The sequence below is a fragment of the Mus caroli genome, unplaced genomic scaffold, assembly GCF_978045245.1.
Source record: "Mus caroli unplaced genomic scaffold, Mus_caroli_1 scaffold_3, whole genome shotgun sequence".
Classification (NCBI taxonomy): Eukaryota; Metazoa; Chordata; class Mammalia; order Rodentia; family Muridae; genus Mus; species Mus caroli.
In genome coordinates this window covers 132,521,785-132,540,799 of record NW_028227258.1, presented here as the reverse complement: position 1 = coordinate 132,540,799, position 19,015 = coordinate 132,521,785, and the positions used below count along the sequence as shown (strand labels likewise).

Sequence of the window (19,015 nt, the reverse complement as noted above, 5' to 3'; positions counted from 1 at the left end):
CTGGAGGCCATAGTCACCTCAATTCAACCAATAATTTTAAATAGGGGAGCAAGGTTTGCACAGCAAAAGCTGGTATACATGGGAATTCACTTATCTTTGGGCAACCAGATCCTCTGGTACAGAGTTTAGCACTTGAATGCATAGCAGCATCAGACCAACCCTGAACAATAGGGCTTTGGTTTTGGTTTTGGTTTGTTTTAGAAAGGTTCTCACTCTAGGCCTAACTGGCCTACAATTCATTACACCATCCAGGTTGGCTTCAAACATACAAAAATCTATTTTTGATAATGAACTCAAGTCCTCATGTTTGTACCATAAGCATTTTACTAGATGAGTTAGTGACTGAAACCTGGATTTTCTTAAGCTTCATATGTATATTAATATATATTCATATGTATATCAATATATATTATAAATTTAAAATATATATCATGTGATATATTTGATATATTATATATATTTAATAATTAAAAGCCAGGGATGGTAGATGACTACAAAGAATCTTCCAGACACAAGGCAGCAGTGCATATTAACTCAGTAAATGAGACAGCCTGGCCAAGACTTGCACAAGATCAAGCCACAAATAATCTCAGCATGGAAAAAGAATGTGGGTCTGAAATCCTGTCCCTAGGGGGGAACTATTAGAAATTAATAACTGCTAGGAGAATCATGTTTATAAAGGTTGTGGACTCTAGTAGTTCTACCAAGGTTCAGTTGTAGATTCCACATCCAAGAATGCATGAGCATCACAAATTGGACTTGATCTTTTTAAAAGAAAGGAAAAAAGAATCTACAAAATTGGGTGTGTGGAATAGAAGGGTAGATTTGTGAAGAGTTGCAAGAGAAGAGGTGAATACAAACAACATACCTTGTAGGAAATTCTCAAAGGACTATTAAAAAGGTTTAATTTTTTTATTTTTATCCATGTATGCAATGTATATCTATGCAGCACTAAAATCTCACTGCAACTCGCACAGGATATCCCACTTCCCTCCCTCCCTCCCTCCCAACTTCATGTCTTCCAATGCATTCATTCCATATTACCTATATGTACATGAGCATGTGGTCATCAGCTGGGGTACATGAACAACCTACCAGTGGCCAGTTCCCCAAAGGAGAGTTACTGTCTCTTCCTCAACTAAACCATCCACTGCCTATATCTCCTCATGTAGGGGTGGGTACTCAGGACTCACATTTTATAAAGGAAAGTTGTAACAATTTCTGCCTGTGAGTTAATCTTTACTTTGCTTCCATACCCTGCAGGATGCCTGAAAGGGTTCTTTGGGAAGAACTGCAAAAGAAAATGTCATTGTGCTAACAATGCTCATTGCCACAGGGTATATGGTGCCTGCATGTGTGACCTAGGGCTCTATGGAAGATTCTGCCACCTTAGTAAGTAACAGCTGTGATTGTTCCCTTTGTGAAGCACAGTGGCTTAGAATAGTGTGGGGACAGTTCTGTCAAAGGTTGAAAGGAAAAAAACTTAGTTCATCTACTCAACTATACAAACATTTAATTCTATTCTTTGAGCTCTTTAAATTACAAAATCTGTATTTTGATGATTAAAACTACTTAACTACTTCCACATTTTAAATGTTTTTGATTTCATATTTTATATGTTTAGGTATCAAGCATAAATTGTTAAAGATTGTTTCAGTAAACACCTGACACTTTATAGAAGCTAAGTGCGAGGAGCCTGGACCATGTCTCTTCGTCTAGTACAAAACACTATTACCCTTAAAATTCAGCATAGCCCTTCTGCTTGCATTCTGACCATGCATGTAAGAAGACGTGATTATCCAAAATATCTGAGTTTGTAAGTTCAGCTCTAGTTTTCACAATTTCTTCCTGGTGTAACACTGAAAGACCTTCCTCCAACTTTGAAGCTAAGATCTGTGAACCTGAAATAACCCTTCCTGCTCCTGCCCTGTTGTCTTACCTCATCTTGTTACAGAGGGACTGGGTCCTCTGAAGCTTTCTCCTAGTGAACATTGGTATCTTGGGGCTGATTAGCCTGCTATGAAAGAATACCATAAAGTGGATAGGTTGTAAAAATAAATGTATTTAATTCTAGAACCTGGGGGTTCTACAGAACTTCTCAAGTATAATGCCTAGGATAGTGGTTCCTAGATATTTCCAGTCACCACATCCACCTCTTAGGGGGACAAGCAAATCTATTCTAAATCTTCCTTACTAAAGCACCAATATCACACATAAAAAACACTACATCCTGATCTCATAATGTTATTAAAGTCCCACCTTCAAATAGTGTTGTCTAAACAGATTAAGAGTTCGTGATAACTACTTGATGAAGATATTATCATTCCTACTGCTGTTATCAAGGTACATGACCTTCTATAGTTTATAATTTATCCTTAGTTGAATGTTCATAGGACTTGCATATGTAAGAAAAGCAATGTCTCTGGAAATAAACATACTAAATTATAACCACACCAATAAGAGACTAAGTTAATTCTTCATAGTAAGCTGAGTGTGGATTATGAGAAAAGATTAGGTGTGGCTAAATAAAGAAGAGAAAGAAGAGAGCCACCAATAGCTACATAGTAGAGGTACAGATGGTATGTTCTAGAATATCATGCCTAGAGAGGAAAACTAGGCTAGAAACAAAGATAGTATAATTTTTGTTGTTGGCCCTGAGATGTATCAAGATATATCCAATATGAAGTAATAACTTTTTAATATTTCATATGACAATATCAGATGTTTGAGCACAAAAATTAAGTCAGTACATCTGGTCAAAGAGTTTGGTAGGCTCATTATTCAGCAACAAAATTGACACTCTAATATCTGAATTCCAGGCTCACATATTTAAATTCACTCCCAGCTGTGAAGAGTAAAGACTTGGAAGAAAACCACCAAACATGCTTGTTGTTTGTGGTGTTGGTAATAACGCTACTGCTGGAGGTTGTAACTGGGTACTGCTGATTGTGGTGGTGGTGGTGGTGATGTCCGTTAGTATCTTGAATGTTACCCTCTTTATGAAGAGTACGCATACATACCCTAGTTCTTCTAGATTTACTCATGGATGTCATTTGACTAGACCTGAGGACCTCAACTCTATAATTAATCATTATTTTTTTCTAGCCACACAAAGTACTGAAAACTGAGTGCCTTATAATAGAAATCCAATGCCTGACAGTTCAGTAAGCATAGAGTTCAGTTTCGAGGTGTCAATCATTTTCTGCTCCTCTGATGATGTTAGACTTGTCCCAGGATTATTGTCTCCTTCTGTGGCATTGTAGTGTCCATCATTGGTGCTTTCACCACAAGCAGCACTCTGGACAAATCTGTCAGTTTGTAAGTTCGTTATGTGGATTAGGTTAGAAATGCATCTATCGCAAAACAACCTCATCTTAACAAATTATATCCTTGATGTATACAGGAAGGAAGTCCTGAGAATTAGGACTTCAAAATACAGAGTGTTGGGTGTTTTATCTCGATGCCTAACAAGCCCTGAGCAGATATTGAATTACCTACAGAGATTCTTTCTACTCTTACTTTTTCTTTAAACCAGTTTCTAAGCAAATATTCTAGAACAAAAAGACAAGTCTAGAACAAGACAGACCACAGACTTGGGAAGTCTGATGCTGTTCATAGAACTTGGTCATTAAAAAGATCACTTGTTATCAACAGGAACAGATTTTGAAGAGTCCACAGGACCCTGTTGATTTTCTGTTTGGCTTTAAAGATTATTCTCACTGTCCCTGGTAACCAGAACTGGGATTTGTTTTGAGCCATTACAATCACCACATTGAATGGACTCTATACTATGTCACTTTCCATCCCCAGGGGAGCCCCACAACTCATTTCATTTTCTGCAGGCAACATTACAGGGCAAAGCCGGTCAGAACACACCAAATGATTACTATAAGCCCAGGTGCATCTTAAAGCACACTTCATTTAAGAAGACTCTTGAATACTGATAATGGGGAAACAAAGTAATTGTCAGAGATATGTTTTGGAAAGGGAATTGAGCTGTTTCAAGAATTAAGAAGAAAGGATGTGAAGGAGGAAGCAAGGGAACACATGAACTGTGGTATACTATCCTAGACACAAGGGCAGGCTGTTTACAAGTTAGAATTTCAGTCCTCATTGCATCATCTCTAAAACTCAATGGCCTGGGGAGGATAAAGAAGGCAGGGCAAGCAGCTCTTGCCACAGAAGTGGGCAAGATAATATCGCTGTCACAATGGAAGCTCTGTGTAATCTGTGCGATGTAAAATTATTTCCGATTACCATATAATGAGGGGGAGTAAGGACAATGGCCAACCTTCACATAAGTGCTTGTCCATCATCTCCAGGCTGCAGTGGGATGATGAGGGGATCTGGCAGCCAAAGCAGTCCTTGGAGAATATTAAGTCCAGGCAGCAATAAGCACGTTTGAGAGGCAGTCACTCTCCCAGCATCACTGCAGCTTTTTAAGTAATTCAGGCTTCGCTGTTCATGTCCAGTTGCCAAAAAGCAAATGAATTGCCTGATTTGAAAGACATTTGTTCCCTCATTTTTTTTGGCAGTCATGATGATCCCCTTATTCTCTTTATAACCAGGCTGCAAAGAATGTCATGCCTATGCACTAACAATTTCAAATAAACAAAGCATGGTTTTCAGGTGACCAGTTTGCTTCAATCTGCTTGCAGGCTGTCCCAGGGGAGTCTATGGAGCTAGCTGTTCTTTGGAATGTCAGTGTGTGGAAGAGAACACCCTGGAATGCAGTGCCAAAAATGGTAGTTGCACCTGCAAATCTGGTTACCAAGGCAACAGATGCCAGGAAGGTACAATCTGATGATGGATTTTTGTGTTTCTTGAATAAAAATGATCAACCTTTGTTCAGCACTATTTGGTCATTAATTAGTTAATCCACACCAGTGGATGATGGGGAGGCTTTATTGATCTCCTGTTGGAGGTGAGGAAACCGAGACCTGAGTGCAATACAATTATTTAACATTGTCTTCTTGGCCTCTGCTCTCAGAATTCCCCTTGCCAGCCTGAGCAGAGGAAGAAGATGGCACATCTTAAAATTATATCTGGAAACAATTACAGCTCAATAACATAGACTCATCAATCAAGGACATGCTCTCCTCCAGCATGAAGGACATTCCTTTTTTATCTAAAAGTCAATCATCCAAACAAATTTATTTATGGTTTCTTAATACCAAGAACTTAAGGATGGATACCGGTACTGTCACTTTTCAAGTACCTAGATATCACGTAATTTTAGATAAATCTCCAAGCAGAAAACTATGATCCCAGTAGTAAGAAACACGTAGAGATACATGTGCAGCTGTGTGTGGAATTTGGGGAAATGGTATTTCAACCTGTCAGCAAGCCATCCCTGTCTTGTAAAGCCCATGAGTACTTGTTTATGGTTTTGGTGTCTGGTTACCATGTCACTGACTTCCTTTGATGCCACTTCTTAAGAAGGCAGTGAGCAGCTTTCCTGGAGTTCCTTTTGTTGACTATAGCATGCCTTGCCTTCTAATCTAGCACATTTACCCATTACTGTGTGTCACTATCGACTGCCTGTTCTCTTGCTTGAATCCAAGGTCCATGTAGGCAGTATATCTGTTTGTTTATTCCTGTATTTCTTCACTCATGCAATAAAGACAGTCATCAGTAAATCTCTTCTTAAATCAATAAATGTGTGGGGGTTCATTTTTACTGCTTACATACTTTTCATGAAGTACTTGGTATTCTTATTCAGGAAAAAAATTGTCATAGTCTTTTTTGCTCTTTAGTGAAAACAATGCACACATATAACAAATAAAAGAATCAGAACCAGTGATAATCTGTGACATCATTTGAAATCAGAAGATATGGGGCTTAGACAGAAGACACCTCAGTGTTAAGTCCACTCACAGAAGCAGAGGGGTTGAATTTGTCTTCATATCCCTTATGTACTCATTTAGAGAAGTACTTTGAGCCTGTCCCATGACTATAAACCTGTAGCATCTGAGCAAGCCAAGCAGACTCTTTTGGTGGCTGGATTGTGACTCCCTAAGTAAAGAGGAAAGGAACTTGAGGAAATGTAAGTCCAATCTCATGCAAATTTGTTTAATACAAGAGTGGGTCTCATGCCACCTTCTCAATCACTGCCCTGATTTTTAAGCCTTGAGTTAGCTTTCTATTCGTGTCCTCATGAGATGTCCCGTTCTGGAAGTCAACGCAAAGGGTATAATACTATGTACACACACCTGGGTAAATTTAATTTATTCTGGCAACATTTCCTTAAAGCAACTGCTGCATATACTGTGTTGGAAAATGCTTCTGAGTTCCCCACTGTGAAAGAAAATGAGTTGACAGTACATGTAAATCAGCAGAATAGAGAGGTCACCGGGATCTCTGGAAAACATAGTATTTTCCAATCAGATAACTTTGTCTGATTCTGATATTTCTGTCTAGCCACGAAATGAAATTATGAATAAGACTAGAGCATATGAATGGATCACTGTGATTGGCAGTTGAAATCAAGGCAAAAAGAGCCCTTTAAGAGTTGTGCAAGATGAAAATCAGGCCTGTTGTTTTTCTTTCTCTGTCAGTAGACCAAGTGCTCCAAGAGCCAGATACATCTTCAAAAATCCTACCCCCAGGCCTGCATGTGAATTGCGTCAATTAAGCACTATTTCAGTGACACAGAAAAACAGAGCTCTGAACAATCAACACCAACCCCAGTTAGCTTTTCAGTGATAGCTTCTAAACCCGAAGAGCCACTTTCTTCCAGAAACCTGTGACTCCGTCCACCAAAAACCACCATCAATATGGTGAACTGTAACTTTCTACCATTTCCAAGCATTTAGAGAAATTTTCTTGTTTTCTCAGTGTTCAGAGGATAATTTCTCCAGGGTTTCTAATTGTCAGGATTTGGATAGTGGATCATATGTTGTCTGTAAAGGGCCCATGTGCCAATAGTATCCATTGCTTGTCCTTTTCCATCAATAGTTCAAAGGGAATGTAACAGGACAGCACCCAGCTTCTCTTCAGCCACCTTAGATACTTTACAAGGCTCTGCCTCCCCTAGGCCATCTTAGAGAGAGAAGCAAATCCGGATGAGGCAAGTGGAAGTGAGGCTGACATTTGGAGGCAACCTTCTGAGAATCTTCTTACAAATTACACCTCATTTTCATGTTTGTTCTGTACAAGTGCCTCCAAAGATATACCAAAATGCTTTCCATTGTTATTGCCTGGGAAAAAAACACCTCAACACATTTTCAGCAACAGAGGAACAAAGGGAAAGAAAAAAGGCAACTACTATATCTGTGTTTCCAAAGTGATGGACACAGCCCCGTGCTGATTTCTTCAGGGAATACTTTGGGAAGTGCTATAAATCCTCAAAGGCTATTGAACATTTCTTTCTTTGCAGCACACTACACACACACACACACACACATAGACAGAGAGAGAGAGAGAGAGACAGAGAGAGAGACAGAGAGACAGAGACAGAGACAGAGATAGACAGAGACAGAGACAGAGACAGAGACAGAGACAGAGACAGAGACAGAGGCAGAGGCAGAGGCAGAGGCAGAGGCAGAGGCAGAGGCAGAGGCAGAGACAGAGACAGAGACAGAGACAGAGACAGAGACAGAGACAGAGACAGAGACAGAGACAGAGACAGAGACAGAGACAGAGGCAAAGAGAAAGAATTTGCCGGCTCACTTAGAGGACAGTGAAAGTGAAACTGGAACCACCTTTCTCTCTTGTTCTTATTTTACAAGCCTGCCCTAATGGCCTCTGGGGACTGGAATGTGGGTTCTCTTGTGAACTCTGAAAATGGAGGTAATTGAGACAGAATGTCTGGAAAGTGTGACTGTGCTCCTGGTTACACTAGAAACTCCTGTGCCATGCATAGAAGTAATAAACACAGATAGGATGAAGAACGAAGTCAAGAAATTACTAGAGTTCCTGATTTTATATATATATATATATATATATATATTGCTAGAAGCTATTTGACTAACTGTTGTTGCATGATACTCCCAGTATTTGGTGACTTTAAATGATGCTTTATTGTTTTTCTTAATTCTGTGAGTTGTCAAGGCTGGTCTGCTGGTCTTACTGCTGTCACTCATATGTCTATTTCAACAAGGTAGTCATTTCAGGACAGACTGGACTGGGGTAAGCATCTCTGCTTTCAAACCTGGCTGTTCCTCTGTGGCATGCCCTAAGATTCACCCCAGATCCATAGCACAGCAGTGTCAGGATATTCTAAGAAGTCTCCAAAATCAACAAGAGTGGACCAAAACACAGTCTCAGAAGATGCACATTATCATTTTTACCTCTTTTTGTTGGTTATGACACATCCCAAGGCAAGCCAGATTTGGTGTGGAAGACAAAGGGATTCCACTTCCTGTATGGAAGAGTAGCAAAATTTCATTGCTGAAGACCTGCAAATTGGGTGATACAGTTACTGCTATGTGGAAACCAATGTCATACAGTACAATATTTAAAGTTCTTTCAGAAGGCACTTTAAAGGATTCTAGACTAGAATTACCAATTGTGCAGGCATAACACCATTTTGAAGAGTCCTAAAAAAACAAACAAACAAACAAACAAACAAAAAACAATGATTAGCTAAATCTGAAGCTATTTGAGATGCTGGTAGACTGCTGCCTGCCTTGTCCCCTGCAGGTACAGATATTCATAGAGCCATGTCTGCCTGCACTACATTCTCTGCTGGGAAGCAGAGCCACCTGACAGCTTCTGTAAAGCTCTGGGCTGGACAATATTTTGCATAATGTTTCAATTGGCTTCAGAAGTTTAAGCATGAATCTGTTGCTTTAGACTGCCTATTGGTTCATGAGTAGGCATCGAGTATACCCTGATGCCCCAAGGATAACCTACAAAGAAAGTTACAGGCCACGTTCTTTGCCTGACAAGTTTCAAGTATGATGAGATGGTTTTGATTGCAGGACTGTCATCATAGCACTGTTGACAATCATTTCCATGGTGCAGAAGTTTGCCAGAATAACAGCCAAATGCCTTAACAAACTTTTTTTTTTTTTTTTGCTTTAAGGAAAAGAGGTGAAGTACATGTATGTATTGCAGGGAGGGGGAAGGGAGAGTTTAAAGGTAAAAATTTACATATTCTAAAGTGGCTACTTCTGATTTGCTGTTTCCACGGTGAAATGACATTTTCCCTTGTCTAGCTCAACCTTAATGGAATAATTGTTAAGCAGAGGGTAATAGCAATTGTGTTCTTTCACTTGCCGGGCGATATAAATAGATAGTTGAGAAAGTATTGCAAAAGGCAAGCTCTTCAGTCTTTCAAACACTCATTGTCATAGTTGCAGTAACAATTCTTTCATGCTAGGATTTCAACTTGTAGAAAATGCTTCATGGTGCCCCTAAGAAGTGTCTGATGGCAAATAATATTGACTTGAGTGTTATTAACTGGATTGTAATCCATGCATTAAATTGAATGGACATAATATTCCCTCATTCACAAGCCCCGTTTGATTTTACACCAAGACACACAAACATAAAGAACATGATTACTACCATAAGTAAATGGACAGGGCTACAGGAGAGAACTCATGAAGATACTTCACACATGTTTGCCAAAGAGCACATAACAGTTTTAAAGGCTTGAAGGAAACATACAGCAATTCTGTAACTATTCAGTTAGGATGTTCATGGAATTTTAAAACCTGGTTACTTTGCCTGTAACATGATCTACCAAGGTAAGTGCTTTGTAACAATGAAACTCTAAAACCTCATTTCTTTGAGCCCTAGTTTGTGATGGATTGTGTGAACGTGTGTCTCTGTGTGCTTGTGTTCCTGCACACTTTTGCATGGAGGTTGCCAGGTGTGTTGCTCAGTTACCCTCCACTTTATTTTCTGATGTAGGATTTCTCACTGAACCTATATGCCATTGCTTCAGCTGGGATGACTGGCCAGTAATCTTCTGAAATTATCCCCCGCTACCATCATCAATATGTACATATAGATATGTACCACTTTGCTTGACTTAAAAAAAATAATAGTTCAAACATCAATAAATGCTCTTTGACAGTTTCATACCTGTGTATAACACACTCTGGTTCCCCTTCCCCTTACTTTGCCTTGTCTCCTTCACTCTGTGCCATCATGCCTTCTCCATATGTGCAAGTTTTTCTTTTGTCTTCCACAAAGTTTAACTCAGGCTATCTGTATGACCACAGGATTGAAAATGGCATTTGGAGACTGGTGGGCTCCATGCTGGGGATTCAACTGAACACTGTGCCATGCCTCTCACGTAGAATCTGTTAGCTGCCAATAGTTAAGCATCAAGTGGAAGGGGTTTTATGGTTTATTTTAGTTTTTATTTCTAGACAACATGTAGAGGTAGGAATGATAGATTCACAGCTACAGGCCTGTATGAGAATGTCATAATAAAAACCCATTATTGTGAACTTTAAGCATATGCCAACAGAACTTAAATGGTGAAAAATCATAAATAATTCTTCTATTAGCTAAAAAATAAAAACGTCTCTGTGAAGGAAGCTTAGCTTTGTATTAGGCATGTCACTGAATAATCAAAGAAGTTGTCCCAGATTTATATTTATCAGGCCACTAGTTCCTGAGCCAAAGCACAAAACAGACATAAACTGTCTACTGGGAGAGGCTTGATGAACTCGGTTACATGACACAGCTGTGACGACTCTGACCATGCTGGGGTTCAGATGAATGCATAATATCTTGGGACTTTACATTGAATACCATGGATAGAAAAATGACTAAAAAAAGTATGAGTACCTATTCGTGTGTTAGAAAACTTGTAAGAAGGCAGTGTTTGCAGCTGAGGCTGTGGCCTAGCCATTTCTAAGACTATAGGTGAATATTTTTTGCCCTTATCCAGTTGTAGATTTTCCATGTTTATTACTTTGCTTATTTTTCTTTAACCATGGTAGTGTATACTGCCATCTTCGACTAAATATCTGTGCATGATAATTATATAGTTTAATTGTGGTTGTTTAGTAATCCCATTTGACCAAACATTTTCCCTCTAATCTTGCCGTATTTATTGTTCCTCAAATTTGAGACTCCTTTCCCTTTCTGTCCTGTTGGGCATGTTGAGTTTATTCCATTAAGACACTTCCAAAACTCAAACAAGCAAAACCTAAAGAAAAAACAAAACAAAACAAAAAACTTGTAATATTGCCTGTAAATGCTTCAATTACCTTTCTTTAGAAATCCCATTTTCACTCTCAATAATTTGGTTATTTTATCTAAAATTTCTGCCATGTGTATTATGAGACAAATCAAATTAGATTCCTTCAATACTCAAAGAAGACTGAAGTCAGAGAAAAGAGGGGAGAGACAGACATAAGAATGAATATGCTCATCTCAATTACATCCATGCTTACACATCATTGGATACAGCTCCAGGAAAGCCATCGTGGTCACTGGCCTAAGCCCCCATCGGTGGGAATCTGAGCAATCTTTATTAACTGGACGACTGAAATACAAGAGCCCTGGGCTGTAAAGCTTGGGGTGTTCCCACTGTGATGCTTCCAAACACCAATGTGATGTCAAAGGGTTCTTAAAATCTTCTGTCATTTAGCAATTGGCTGTTCCAAGCTGGTAGTCATGAGGTCAGCACACCTCAGGCTCACAAACATCACATATTCAACACCCACAAGTAAATTCCCATCTTTACCTTCTTTTCCAGAAACACTTTTCAGGGGCTTTTTGTAAACAGAAAACCAGTTTGACCTTTTTAGGTCTAATTAATCCACAAATAGTTTCTAGCAATAGTTCACTTGTCATTTGGCCAGTCTACTTTGTTTTAAAACAAAAATAATAACAAAGAGGACAGGTGGTGGGGGAGGGGAGGGTTGTCTGGATAGATTGTGGAGAACTTCCAGCCAGAGTTAGGATGGAGGTGATTAAAATACACTGTGCAATCCTTTTTTTTTTTTTTTTTTTTTTTTTGGTTTTCCAAGACAGGGTTTCTCTGTGTAGCTCTGGCTGTCCTGGAACTCAACTTTGTAGACCAGGCTGGCCTTGAACTCAGAAATCCGCCTGCCTCTGCCTCCCAAGTGCTGGGATTAAAGGCGTGCACCACCACCGCCCGGCTCACTATGCAATTCTTAATTAGGACATTAAAAAATTCTGAAGTAATTTCAGATTCAAAAATGCAAACCAGAAAGTATTGCTTTATGTATAAAGAGCCTATATAAGCTTTTATTCTAGAGTTAATTTAGAATTCTAATTTAGAGGGATCCTTTGTTCCAGATTTTGAAGGAAAAAAAAAAAAAAACACTTCTGAGCTATTTTTCAAAAACTTCTACCTCACCCACCCCAGCAAGGGCTGGCATTTTATTACATACCTTTCTAAAAAAATCTTTATATAAAGGGGGGAAAAGTATGAACAAAAACCAAAACAACCTGATGAATAAAAACATTTTAGAACCATCCAATGTCTTGAGAATCAGCAAATGCAAAGATGTCAGCTGTACCCAAATGCTTCTTTCTCCACAGCAATTGCAGATCTGATTTTTTAAAGTTGCTGTAAAATAAATTGTATTTAAATAATACATTTCTCATCCTTCCCTGCAGTGAGATGCATTTCCCTTACCAATCTGGTTCTCAGCAGGCGGGCCAGCCTGATGAAGTATCAGCAAAATGTCAGCTCCCACAGAGACGTGTGACAGAGGCAACACAGAAGCTGTGACAGCCCTTCCCAAAAGCTATTGTGCAAATTCAGTTTTGAAATAGGAAGGTGGTGGGCAAGGATGGGTATGTCCTTACCTCCAATTCTTCTCTCCATGGTTAGAAGGAACAAAGGAATATAGCGCACCTCATGTAAACCCATGAAGTTCTGTGGCTGGATCTGGATTTAAGTAGATTAGATTTCATACCTGTGTTCTAAAGAAGCTGGTGTTCATGTTAGCTTCCATGTTCTTCAGCATATCCCCTTTGAATAGGGCCCTAGCCACTCGCCTACACAATCACCTTTATAATGTCTGTGGATCAATTAAAATTAATCTTCTTCTTACTTTATAAACCTCACTGACCTCCTGACACCACATAAAATGAAGTCAAAACTCCACGGCACTAAAGGTCCATTGTTTTAATTACTTTTCTCGCCATTGTGACAGAATATTTAAACGGCAGCAACTTAATGGAGAAAGGAATTAGTTCAGCTCTCAGTCTGAGAGTCCTCAAACTCTGAGCAGTTCTGATACTGTTCAAAAGTCCATAGTTCAAAATCTCCTCAGACATTCAACACTCTTTTCTGTAAGCATCTGGTGTCTAATTTAATTACTGCAAAGTAAAGTTCCCGCTGCAAAACAGAATGACAGGGGTGTGGCAGGTTGGAACAAAACAAGTCTAAACAAGACAACCCTACAGTTGTCATGTAGTTCCAGGTTTGACACTGGGCACATGGTATCCTGACAGGAGTCCCAACAGGCATAGGCTGGCTCTAGGTCATTGGCAGCACACAGGCTTTCTCATTTGGATTGTTATATTCCTCCATGTTTCTAACATTGAACACCTTGGTGTTCCTATTGCAGCATAGGCTTCACCTTCATACCATCACATGTTTCCTTTCTAGTTCTTCCTCCCATATAGCCTACTACAATTGTCTCACATATAACGTATAACTCACATACATCTGTTGTTCATCCCTGTCCGCTAAGCAACAAGTGCATCTGAACATGGTATCTTTCTTTTTTGCTCTTCTTTCTAATAAATATGTTCTCATTGGTGTGTGTGTGTGTGTGTGTGTGTGTAGTATGACTATGCACATGCATATTCTTAAAGTTGGTTCTCTTCTGCCACCTTATGGGATGCAGGGATACAACTCAGTTGCTAGGCTTGGGTGAAGTGCTTTTACCCTCTGAGCCATTTTCTTATCCCCTCTTATTTTTATGGTTAGAATTCAAGGATTTCATCTCTCACTGTAGGTGAACAAACCAAACCACGAGGTCCTTTCACTTCATAGTATTAGTATCAGTGTATTATAATTAGTTGTCTGCTTGTCAGTGGTAAGTACTATTATTCACTTCTATATCCCCAGCTCTGGGCATACCAGGCATGTTCAAGAAAGACTTCCTGGCTTCAATTAACCAATGTTCTTGACAACTCTGTAAAGAAGAATAGGGTTGAGCTTTCATAGAGTTTGTCAGTCACGTGAAAGGAGGCAGGATAAATACAGAATTTAAGAAACTAAGAAACAGCCAGTGACTTGGATGAAAGAAGCTCTACTGAATTATGACAGTTGTTAAGATGGAAAGGGAGAGAAGATGGATAGATTCTCAAAACCACAGGCTCTAGTCCTATTCTAAAAGTAGTTTTTTAAGGTTTAGAAAACCAACAGGATCAAAGGGGAGCACAATTTTATTCTTGGTTAATTGCCAAGTTTTTATTTCCTTATACACGTATCATCTAGAAAATAAATATAACACATTATCAATATAGATATACTAAATAAGATACTGTGTTATACATCCATGCCTCTATACTAAGTACCAACATCATACTTGTTAGGGCTCCAAGCTGGGCCAAAGGCTAACTGATGTACTAAGTTCTCCTAGCATCCCTAAGTCCCTACCTGTTACAAGGTATAGATGGCATCCCCCACTCCCTACCTGAACTCTCCAGCCAAGGTATACTCAAGCACACGACTCCCTCCCTTCCCATGCCACCCATGGGGATGTGCTTTCTGTCATTTCTCATGGACTCCTCTGAACATACGTCAGAATTTGGTAGTGTTACTAACCTTAGTGTTTTAGATTACTTTCGATCACTGTAATAAACACAACTGAAAGCACTCAGAGGAAGGAAAGAGGTTTTTTTTTTTTTCATCTTTTAAAAAGTATTTTATTTATTTACATAGCAAATGTTGCCTCCTTCCTGATACCCCTTCTCATGCCCCTTCTCCTTTGCCTCTGAGAGGGTATTCTCCCACCCACCCAGAAACCCCCTCACCCACACACCCCACCATTTCCCTGGGGCATCAAGTTTCTACTGGATTAGGCACATCCTCTCCCACTGAGGTCAAATAAGTCAGTCCACTGCTACATATCTGCTGGGGGCCATGGACCCACCACGGTATGTTCTTTGCTTGGTGAGCTCCCAGTGGTCCAAGTTAGTTGATACTATTGCTCTTCCTGGGGGGTTGCCTTGTTTATACAAATGACAAATGGGCTGAGAAAGAACGTAGGGAAACAAACACCCTTCACAGTAGCCACAAATAATCTAAAATATCTTGATGTAACTTTAACCAAGTGAAAAATCTCTATGACAAGAACTTCAAGTCCCTGAAGAAAGAAATCAAAGAATACCTCAGAAGATGGAAAGATCTCCCATGCTCATGGATCGGTAGGATTAACATAGTAAAAGTGGCCATCTTACTAAAAGCAATGTACAGATTCAAAGCAATCCCCATCAAAATTCCAACACAATTCTTCACAGACATGGAAAGAACAATTCTCAACTTCATATGGAAGAAAAAAACAAAACAAAACAAAACAAAAAAAAAAACAGGTGAGCGAAAAAATTCTTAACAATTAAAAAAAAAAATTCTGAGAGAATGACCATCCCTGACCTCAAGCTGTACTACAGAGCAATAGTGGTAAAAACCACATGGTATTGGTACAAAGACAGACAGGTCAATCGGTGTAATATAATTGAAGACCCACACACTTGATGTTTGACAAAGAAGCTAAAACCATACAGTGAAAAAAAGGAAGTGTCTTCAACAAATGGTGCTGGTCTACCTGGCTGTCTGCATGTAGAAGAACGTAAATTGATCCATATTTATCACCTTGTACAAAGCTCAAGTCCAAGTGGTTTATTTCATTTTAATACTTCCATATTAGAGTTGTCACTGAGTGAAGTTAGGGCTGGAATTCAGCTGGGCAGGTACCTGGAGGCAGGAACTGAAGCAGGAACCATGGAGGAACACAGGTATTGGCTTGCACCCACATGGCTTGCTCAGCCTGCTATCTTACATCATCTAGTACCACCTACCTAGGAGCAGCACCGCCCACAGTAGATTGGACCTTCATCAATCATTAACCAGAATGTCTCACTGACATACCTACAGGCAAGATGACCAAGGCATGTTCTCAATTTAGGTTCTTTACCCAAAAGACTCTAGTTTCTGTTGAGTTGACAAATATCTAACCAGCACATATAACTTACAGGCAAGGAAACAAAATCTAGGAAGATATAAGAAACCTATCTGAAATTAAGTAATTTGTAATTCAACATTAGATAATAGGTATAGTGTCCATAAGTTTATTCATTAAAATAGTGTTCAGTGTTTACTACTGTAGCCATATACTATCAATCAGGAAAAGATAAAGCACTCGGGAGGCAGAGGCAGGCAGATTTCTGAGTTAGAGGCCAGCCTGGTCTACAAAGTGAGTTCCAGGACAGCCAGGGCTATACAGAGAAACCCCGTCTCGAAAAACCAAAAAAAAAAAAAAAAAGATAAAGAAATTTTGTTCCATGGAAAACAATCTATAAATAGAAGTTACTCTTTTCTGTTTTGAGCCCCACATTTGTATATTGCAATAAAAAGACTGATTGTCACAGCAGGGAGCGTTACAGAGCTGTCATTATCACAATAGCCCATGCTACATTTAATGATGGAAGAATGATGCTTTTGTTTGTCTGTCTGCAACATGTTCCACTGATTTTCACAGCCTGATCTGACTACTACACAATGCAATGACAGTTCTGAGAGGGACTCTGAGGTCAGCCAGTCCAACTGGATTCAAACTTATGCCAGATCCTCTACATTCTCAGCTGAATATAAATGCTGTTCTCCAGCTCCTGTAAATAAGCACCTGAATTGCCTCTACCTTCTGCAGATGCTTCATGTTCAAGTCCTCTTTGTTTTCACAGCGCTCCCTAATCTTAACCTTGTTTAAAATTCTGTCTGTTGGTAAGTATAGCTGGCTAGCTGCCTCCACTAATCCATGATTATTCCTGAATTGAGAATCTGACAGAGCACTAAACAAATGCTTTTTTTGTTTTCCAAAGTGAGCCATCCAGAAGTTTCACTCTCTAATACACAAACCATTTGTAGGCATCCAGGCACAGAGATTATATTCTCAGTAGAGATCATGCAGTATGCAGCTTGCAATTTTTATTTACTTAAGACTGGGTATTTCTCTTTATTTACTTGGCATGCATTATTCTTGCACTAGAATGTCCTTATATGAAAACACAAAGAGTAGCTTGACAGAAAATTCTTTTTCTTAGGTTGTTATTTATCCCACTATATCTAAATATTATTACTTTCATGTTACTTTTTAAAAACAAAACAATTGGAAAGTTCCTAAGCCTTAGATTATGCTGAGAAATTTTTCAGTTCACTGAAGGTTAATGGCATGCCAGGTTATAATGTCACTAAGCTCTATTCTTAGTCTCCAGTGAGACTTGCTTTACATATGACTTATTAAGTGCTATTTGATATATTAAACAAGGTAGGACAACATCTTGCCCTCAAGGATTATATATAAAATTCAGTGAGTAAGAAAGGTGTGTAAGTCACTTAAAAATATGTAAAAGAAGAAAATGTAATGCTTGTTGATTTGCAGCTCTGATTCATCCTTCTGAGGTAGAATCCTAAAGGCTTCCTTGAAGAGGTGGCATATCAGCTAAACTTCTAATGCTGTATATAGAATTTATAGAATAGTCAGGTATGAACTTCATCTCACATAAGGTTTCTAGTCAGTAAAGACCCAATGGTGCGAAATGATAGGTCTTTGTAGAGAGTGGCTGCATTTGGACTCAGAGGTGATGAGAGATGAAGGAAAGGGGAAAAAGGAATGGAATAATGATTAGTTGACAAAATGGCAAGATGCTACATTAGTCAATTAAGGCCTTGGTGTGTGTGTGTGTGTGGGTGTGTACTAGGAGTAGGTATGGAACACATATTTCTTCCAGTATACAAACTCACATGCTTACGGAGGCCAGAGGTCAACATTGAGTATCTTTCTTGGTTGATCAACATCTTAGTTTTTGTGACAAGATTTGTCATTCAACCTGGGGCCTAACCATTAGACTAGACTTTCTGAGAAGTGAATTCTACAAACAAGCTTCTCTCTGCCCTGCAATGTTGCTAAGGTTACAGACAGTTGCTGTCCCATGCCTGGTTTGTTTTTTTTTTTTTGGAATGGAAGCTGGGAATCTGAATTCGGATCCTCGTGCTCATGAGTATCTTAGTGGCTGAGACATTGTCTCCCCAGTCCAGAGAGTTTCTTTGGAAGATGGTTTAAACATGAGCTTGGCTATTATGTAACATATTATTTTATATCTGTTCAGTCATTATCTGTATTTATTCACCTTCATCTATTTCTGAATGTGGATCCTGAGAGATAGAAAGACCTTTATAGTCATCATTAATTTTTATTGCATATAATCTTTACTATTACCACAATACAATCATTGAAATTTGTTGAAAACTTAAAAGAACAGCTATGCCTTGTCAAACAATTTTTAAACCATCTTAAAACACTTTCTCTTGTCGGTTTCAACTCCAACTCAGCTGTGGGGAAGAAAGAAATGCTGTGCTTCTCCTCTCTCTCTCTCTCTCTCTCTCTCTCTCTCTCTCTCTCTCTCTCTCTCTCTCTCTCTCTCTCTCCATCCTATTCTTAACTTCTACCCATGAAAGAAAGCCACAATATGGCAGGCACCCAGCCTATAGGAAACATATTCTTTTATTGTGAAGTTGGTAGAAGTGTCACTCTGTAGTCTCTTGTCTTCAAACATGGAGCTGATATAAATCACCCAGTTTTCTGAAGGCATACACTGAGCTCTGAGCAGGTTTGCTCAAGGGCCACTACAGCTGGTTTAAGAGACTAATCCATGGAAATCAGAGGACAAAGGAAGCATCCTGACTGCAGCTCTCAAGGTACAATTCAGCATGGTCGTGAGGGCCTGCCGCTCCAATCCAGACTACCAGAGTCTTATCCTGGCTTTTGCATTGAGACTTTCTGAAGCATTAGGTAGGTGCTTAGTTTGACCTATTTTTTCTTATCCGTAAAATGAAAATAAT

General features: G+C 39.2%; 1 protein-coding gene across 1 annotated transcript in view; it reads left to right on the top strand.

The window, feature by feature from the left end:
- The window catches only part of LOC110291392 (EGF-like and EMI domain-containing protein 1), a 699,291-nt gene that overhangs the window by 612,074 nt on the left and 68,202 nt on the right, over nucleotides 1-19,015 (top strand). The window contains 4 exon segments of the mRNA XM_085836072.1: nucleotides 1,264-1,392; nucleotides 4,659-4,793; nucleotides 7,731-7,779; nucleotides 7,781-7,866. Coding sequence (XP_085692198.1) covers nucleotides 1,264-1,392; nucleotides 4,659-4,793; nucleotides 7,731-7,779; nucleotides 7,781-7,866 — 399 coding nt within the window.